General features: G+C 40.3%; 1 protein-coding gene across 1 annotated transcript; it reads right to left on the bottom strand.

Moving 5' to 3' along the window:
• Positions 1 to 4,270: 4,270 nt before the first annotated feature.
• Positions 4,271 to 6,411, bottom strand: LOC120249032 (heat shock cognate 71 kDa protein-like). The gene has a single exon (XM_039257512.1). It carries the CDS (start codon positions 6,337 to 6,339, stop codon positions 4,399 to 4,401), a length of 1,941 nt encoding a protein of 646 aa, XP_039113443.1. The 5' UTR covers positions 6,340 to 6,411; the 3' UTR covers positions 4,271 to 4,398.
• Between the last annotated feature and the right edge of the window lie 1,449 nt (positions 6,412 to 7,860).

The following is a 7,860-nucleotide window of genomic DNA, read 5'->3' as shown; positions in this document are numbered from 1 at the left end:
CCACAGTTCTTACTTACCACTGATAGCCACAAACATTGCATTCCTGAAAATGTTTTTGAAGTCAGAATGCTAGTACCCCAGGTAAGGGCTGTAAACCAAAACATAGTGGTATCACAGCTTCGTGCTTTATAAATATCCACATTAAAATGTGTCTTGTGGTTATTAATCAGAAAATAATATGTTACTGGGTAGGAATATCTACTATTCTCTGATTTTATTAAAGGAAGTTTATTCTGAACAGAATGACAGTTTACATTGGGTTTCTGCTCTCTCTCCCATTGCAATCATTGTCCTAATTCCTGACCAATACATGGGCACTGAATAAAAACAAATAACTTTTTTTTAAGAATAAACAAAATATCTTGAGGCATTAAAGTGCAATTTTTATGTTTCTTCATCTCTTAAAAATGTTTTTACTGTTGCCATAAGTCCTAGTAAATTATAGTTCTTTTATACACATGAAAAAAAGATAATGGTTATAATCCCACTATGTGAATTTCAACTTTCACCCATCTCTCTAAAGTTAAAAGTGAGCTTCCAAAGCTTTTAGAAGGTGGCTGCCCTTTTCAAACTGCATTTCTAGTGTGTCAGTCTTATTGATTTATTCATAGTAAATGCTACCTGCTCTATCTTTGTGCATGAAACTGAAGAAGGCTGCATAAGTGCTTCCTAAACCTCAGCAACCATCTCATATGTAACTTGCCTAAATGGTGAAAACTTATTCTTTCTGGTGAGGACAATGTGCAGGCTGGACAGGGAAAATGGGGCTCTTAGTGCCAACCAGGATAGGTCATAAATTCTAGTTTACCACCAATAGCAAATGTGAAATGTTTTAACATTCCAGGAACTGTTACTTCCAGAAAGTGATAGGGTGTCCAGTAATGAAAGCATTGATCCTGAACTGAACTCTAAGTGCATGGTGTAAATCGGTTAAGTTTTCCTGGAGAAATCCATTTCTGAGTCTCAAAGTCCTTACATGTGAATGCAGATTTAAAAATAAAAAGTGAGGCATCTTAATTTTTACCACCCAAGATACAGACTTATTAATAGAAAAAAACATATCTGTTTTGGTTATGCTAAGGAACCTCTTCTCCTTTTATTTACATATTTTTTTATAATAGTGTATTGTCTTGTTTCCATATAACACCCAGGGCACATCCCCACAAGTGCCCTCCTCCATACACATCACCCCCTTCCCCTCTCCCCGACCCCCATCAGCCCTCAGTTTGTTCTCGGCATTCAAGAGTCTCTCATGGTTTGCCTCCCTCCCTCTTCCCAAATATTTTTCCCCTTCTTCTCCCCCATGGCCTTCCATTAAGTTCCTGCATATCCACCTATATGTGCAAACATATGGTATCTGTCCTTCTCTGCCTGACTTATTTCGCTCAGCATAACACCCTCAAGGTGCATCCATGTTGCTACACATGGCCAGATTTCATTCTTTCTCATTGCCATGGAGTATTCCATCGTATAAATAAACCACTTCTTCTTGATCCATTCGTCCCTGGATGGACACTTAGGCTCTTTCCATGTTTTGGTTATTCTTGAGAGTGCTGCTATGAACATTGGGGTACATGTGCCCTATGCATCAGCTCTCCTGTATCCCTTGGGTAATTCCTAGCAGTGCTATTGCTGGGTCCTAGGTGAGTTCTATTGTTAATTTTTTGAGGAGCGTCCACACTGTTTTCCAGAGGGGCTGCACCAGTTTACATTCCCACCAACAGTGTAGGAGAGTGCCTGTTTCTCCACATCCTCGCCAGCATCTAGAGTCTCCTGATTTATTCATTTTAGCCACTCTGACTGGCGTGAGGTGGTATTTCAGTGTGGTTTTGATTTGTATTTCCCTGATGATGAGGGACGCTGAGCATCATTTCAAGTGTCTGTTGGCCATCTGGATGTCCTCTTTGGAGACGTGTCTGTTCATATCTTTGGCCCATTTCTTCACTGGATTATTTGTTTTTCGGGTGTGGAGTTTGGTGAGTTCCTTAAAGATTTTGGGTGCTAACCCTTTATCTGATATGTCATATGTAACTTTCTTTTCCCATTCTGTCAGTTGCCTATTAGTTTTATTGATTGCTTCCTTTTCACTGCAGAAGCTTTTTATCTTGATGAGGTCCCAATAGTTCATTTTTGTTCTTGATTCCCTTGCCTTTGGGGATATGTCAAGTAAGAAATTGCTGCGGTTGAGGTCAAGAGAGTTGGCCTGCTTCTTGTCCAGGGTTTTGATGGTTTCCTGTCTCACGTTCAGGTCCATTATCCATTTTGAGTTTATTTTTGTGCATGGTGTGAGAAAATTGTCTAGTTTCATTCTTCTGCATGTTGCTGTCCAGTTCTCCAGTTCTTCAACCATCTGTTAAAGAGCCTGTCTTTTTTCCATTGGATACTCATTCCTGCTTTGCGAAAGATTCGATGGCCAACCATTTGTGGGTCCAATTCTGAGTTCTCTATTCTATTCCATTGGTCTATGTGTCTGTTTTTGTGCCAGTACCATACTGTCTTGATGATGACAGCTTTGTAGTAGAGGCTAAATCTGGGATTGTGATGCCTCCCATTTGATTGTCATCTTCAGTATTACTTTGGTTATTCGGAGTCTTTTGTGGTTCCATACAAACTTTAGGATAGTTTGTTCTAGTTTTGAGAAGAATGCTGGTGCAATTTTGATTTGCATTGCATTGAATGTGTAGATTGCTTTGGGTAGGAATGACATGTTAACAATATTTATTCTTCTGATCCATAGGCATAGAATGTTTTCCATTTCTTTGTGTCTTCTTCAATGTCCTTCATAAGTTTTCTATAGTTTTCATCATACAGATCTCTTATATCTTTGGTCAGGTATATTCCTAGGTATTTTATGTTTTTTTGTGCAATTGTGAATGGGACCAGTTTCCTGATTTCTTTTTCTGTTGCTTCATTGTTGGTGTATAAAAATGAAACCGATTTCTGTACGTTGATTTTGTACCCTGCAACTTTGCTGAAATCTTGATCAGTTCTAGTAGGCTTCTGGTGGAGTCTATTGGGTTTTCTATGTAGAGTATCATGTCATGGGTGAAAAGTGAAAGTTTGACTTCTTCTTTGCCGATTCTGATGCCTTTGATTTCCTTTTGTTATCTGATGGCTGATGCTAGGACTTCCAGCACTATGTTAAACAACAGTGGTGAGAGTGGACATCCCTGTCGTGTTCCTGATTTCAAGGGAGAAAACTCTCAGTTTTTCCCCATTGAGGATGATGTTAGCTGAGGGCTTCTCATAGATGGCTTTTAAGATATTTAAGTAAGTTCCTTCTATCCCGACTTTCTCGAGGGTCTTTATTAAGAAAGGATGCTCTATTTTGTCAAATGCTTTTTCTGCATCTATCGACAGGATCATAGGGTTTTTATCTTTTCTTTTATTAATGTGATGTCATCACATTGATTGATTTGTGAATATTGAACCAGCTCTGTAACCCAGGAATGAGTCCCACTTGATCTTGGTGGATAATTCTTTTTATGTGCTGTTGATTTTGATTTGCAAGTATCTTGTGGAGGATTTTTGCATCAGAATTCATCAAGGATATTGGCATGTACTTCTCTTTTTTGCTGGGTCTCTGTCTGGCTTGGGAATCAGAGTGATGCTGTCTTCGTAGAAGGTGTCCAGAAGTTTTCCTTTGATTTCTATTTTTTGGAGTTGCTTGAGAAGAATCTGTATTAATTCTGTTTTCAGTGTCTGGTAGAATTCTCCAGGGAAGCCATCTGGCCCCGAATTCTTATTTGTTGGGAGATTTTTGATAACTGATTCCATTTCTTCACTAATTATGGGTCTGTTCAGATTTTCTATCTCTTCCCATGTGAATTTTGGTAGTGAGTGTGTGTTTAGGAATTTGTCCATTTCTTCTAAGTTGTCCAGTTTGTTGGCATATAATTTTTCATAGTATTCCCTGATCATTGCTTGTATTTCTGAGGTGTTGGTTGTAATAAGTCCATTTTCATTCATGATTTTGTCTATTTGGTGCTCTCTCTTTTCTTTTTGAGAAGTGTGGCTAGGTTTGGCAATTTTGCTTATTTTTTTCAAAAAACCAACTCATGGTTTCATTGATCTGTTCTACTGTTTTTTAGTTTTGGTTTTGGTTTTGGTTTCTATGTTGTTTATTTCTGTCCTGTTTTTTATTATTTCTCTTCTTTTTTTTTTTTTCAATTTTAAATACAGTTTATTTAAGACATTGCATTTTCCACTTCACAATACAGTGCTTATAAAGTGCAATGTTGTATTTCTTTCCCTGTGCACATATTCCATATTCAAGTATCAAGAATGCCCAGTTTATTAACTATAGCAGCTCCTTTAAAACTGCCATGGAATTTGCTACAAATTTGGGTCCTTCAAATGTTTTGTGTGGAACAATGCTAGACCTATTCTCAGGTTGGCTTAATCAACCTCCTCAATGGTGGGCCCGGAGGAGGCACCACCAGAGGGAGGAGCACCGCCACCAGGGAAGCCTCCGGGCATTCCTCCAGGCATGCCTCCTGCACTCTGGTACAGCTTTGTGATGATGGGGTTGCACACCTTCTCCAACTCCTTCTGCTGATGTTCAAATTCTTCTTTTTCTGCAGTCTGGTTCTTATCCAGCCAGTTGATGATTTCATTACACTTGTCCAGAATCTTCTGTTTGTCCTCATCATTTATCTTGCCCTGAAGTTTCTCATCTTCAACAGTTGCTTTCATATTGAATGCATAGGATTCCAGGGAATTCTTGGAGGACACCTTGTCCCGCTGCTTCTCATCTTCAGCTTTGTACTTCTCAGCTTCCTGGACCATGCGCTCAATGTCTTCCTTGCTCAAACGACCTTTGTCGTTTGTGATGGTGATCTTGTTTTCTTTCCCTGTACTCTTATCCACAGCAGAGACATTAAGAATGCCATTAGCATCAATATCAAAAGTGACTTCAATCTGAGGAACGCCACGGGGGGCAGGAGGTATGCCTGTGAGTTCAAACTTGCCCAGTAGATTGTTATCCTTGGTCATGGCACGCTCACCTTCATAAACCTGAATGAGTACACCAGGCTGGTTGTCAGAGTAAGTAGTGAAGGTCTGGGTCTGTTTGGTAGGAATGGTAGTATTGCGCTTGATGAGAACGGTCATGACCCCACCAGCAGTCTCAATGCCAAGAGAAAGAGGAGTGACATCCAACAGCAGCAAATCTTGAACATTTTCAGATTTGTCTCCAGAAAGGATGGCTGCCTGGACAGCTGCACCATAAGCAACAGCCTCATCAGGGTTGATGCTCTTATTCAGTTCCTTCCCGTTGAAAAAGTCTTGTAGAAGTTTCTGGATCTTGGGGATACGTGTAGAACCACCCACCAGGACAATATCGTGGATCTGAGACTTGTCAAGCTTGGCATCCCGAAGGGCTTTCTCTACAGGGTCCAGGGTGCCACGAAACAGGTCAGCATTCAACTCTTCAAACCGGGCACGAGTAATAGAGGTATAAAAGTCAATTCCTTCATATAGTGAATCAATCTCAATACTGGCCTGGGTGCTGGAAGAAAGTGTGCGCTTGGCGCGCTCACAAGCAGTACGGAGGCGACGGACTGCCCTCTTGTTCTCGCTGATGTCCTTCTTATGTTTGCGCTTGAACTCTGCAATAAAATGGTTTACCATTCGGTTGTCAAAGTCTTCTCCCCCTAAGTGGGTGTCTCCAGCTGTAGATTTGACCTCAAAGATCCCATCTTCAATAGTGAGGATTGACACATCAAAAGTGCCACCTCCCAAGTCAAAAATCAGCACATTCCTTTCAGCTCCAACCTTTTTGTCTAAGCCATAAGCGATAGCAGCAGCAGTTGGCTCGTTGATAATCCTAAGCACATTAAGACCAGCAATAGTTCCAGCATCTTTGGTAGCCTGACGCTGAGAGTCATTAAAATAGGCAGGTACTGTGACTACAGCATTGGTAACAGTCTTGCCAAGGTAAGCCTCTGCAATTTCCTTCATCTTTGTCAAGACCATAGAAGACACCTCCTCTGGATAGAAACTTTTGGTCTCTCCCTTGTATTCTACTTGGACCTTGGGCCTGCCAGCATCATTCACCACCATGAAAGGCCAATGCTTCATATCAGATTGGACAACAGCATCGTCGAATCTGCGTCCAATCAGGCGTTTGGCATCGAAAACTGTGTTGGTGGGATTCATTGCAACTTGATTCTTTGCAGCATCACCGATCAATCGTTTGGTGTCAGTAAAGGCGACATAACTTGGGGTGGTCCGGTTTCCCTGATCGTTGGCAATTATTTCCACCTTCCCGTGCTGGAAAACTCCCACACAGGAGTAGGTGGTGCCAAGATCGATGCCAACTGCAGGTCCCTTAGACATGGTTGCTTCTGGGTGGGCCCGGCCCGGCTGGGGAAGAAATCAGCTACCTGGAAAGCTAGCACCGCGTTCAATGAGACCTATTATTTCTCTTCTTATACTGGGTTTGGGGTGCTCTTGTTGCTCTCCCTCTAGTTCCTTTAGGTGAGCTGTTAGATTTTTTACTTGCACTTTTTCTAATTTCTTGAAATCTGCCTGGAGTGCAATGTACTTTCTGCTTAGGACTGCCTTTGCTGTATCCCATAGAGTTTGGATTGTTGTATTTTCATTTACATTTGTTTTCATATAATTTTAAATTTCTTCTCTAATTGCAGATTGGCCCATTTGTTCTTTAGTAGGGTGTTCTTTAACCTCCATTTGTTTGGAGTTTTTCCAGACTTCTTCCTTTGATTGGTTTCAAGTTTCATAGCATTGTGATCTCATTGTGTGCATGGTATGATCTCAATTTTTTTACATTTATTTTAAGGGCTGCTTTGTGTCTCAGTATGTGTTCTAACTTAGAGAATGTGCCATGCGCTCCTGAGAAGTCAGTGAATACCATGGTCTCAGGATATAGAGTTCTAACTGTATCTGTCAAATCCATCTGATCCAATGTGTCATTCAAGTCCGTTGTTTCTTTAGTGATTTTCTGTCTTGTTGATCTATCCATTGCTATAAGTGGACTATTAAACTATTAGCACATTCTTATCCATAAGATTGTTTCTGTTTGTGATTAATTGTTTTATGTATTTGGGTGCTCCTATATTCAGTGGATAGACATTTATAACTGTTAGCTCTTCCTGATGGATAGACCCGGTAATTATTATATAATGCCCTTCTTCATCCCTTGTTGCTGCCTTTACTTTAAAATCCAGTTTGTCTTATATAAGTATAGCTACTCCAGCTTTCTTTTGACTTCCCATAGCATGATATATATTTCTCCATCCCCTTACTTTCAATCTGAAGGTGTCCTCAGGTTTAAAATGAGTTTCCTGTAGACAGCAAATAGACAGATTTTTTTTTTTTAATCCATTCTGCTACCCTATGTCTTTTGATTGGGGCATTTAGTCCATTTACATTCAGTGTTATTATTAAAAAATATGGGTTTACAGTCATTGTGTTCTTTATAGGATTCATGGTTGTGGTGGTGTCTTTGGCACCTTGCATTCCTTGCAGCATTTCCCTCATTGCATTCCCCTTAGGATTTCTTGTAGGGCTGGTTTAGTGGTGATGAACTCTTTCAATTTTGGTTTGTTTGGGAAGACTTTAATCTCTCCTTCTATTCTGAATGACAGGCTTGCTGGATAGAGGATTCTTGGCTGCATATTTTTTCTGTTCATCACATTGAAGGTTTCCTGCCATTCCTTTCTGGCCTTCCAAGTTTCAGTAGACAAGTCTTTCACCACTCTGATAGGTTTCCCTTTGTATGTTAGGGCCTTTTTCTCCCTAGCTGCTTTCAACATTCTCTCTTTGTCCTTCTATTTTTCCAGTTTCACTATGATATGTCATGCAGAAGATCAATTCAAGTTATGTCTGAGGGGAGTT

The sequence above is a fragment of the Hyaena hyaena genome, unplaced genomic scaffold (genome assembly GCF_003009895.1).
Source record: "Hyaena hyaena isolate Hyena2069 unplaced genomic scaffold, ASM300989v1 scaffold_625, whole genome shotgun sequence".
Classification (NCBI taxonomy): domain Eukaryota; kingdom Metazoa; phylum Chordata; class Mammalia; order Carnivora; family Hyaenidae; genus Hyaena; species Hyaena hyaena.
The sequence above is the reverse complement of the archived record's forward strand: the minus strand, read 5'-3'. Positions and strand labels throughout refer to the sequence as shown.

Bases quoted from the DNA above. Each gene is read 5' to 3' on its own strand.
- LOC120249032 (XM_039257512.1), bottom strand. From the start codon at position 6,339: ATGTCTAAGGGACCTGCAGTTGGCATCGATCTTGGCACCACCTACTCC.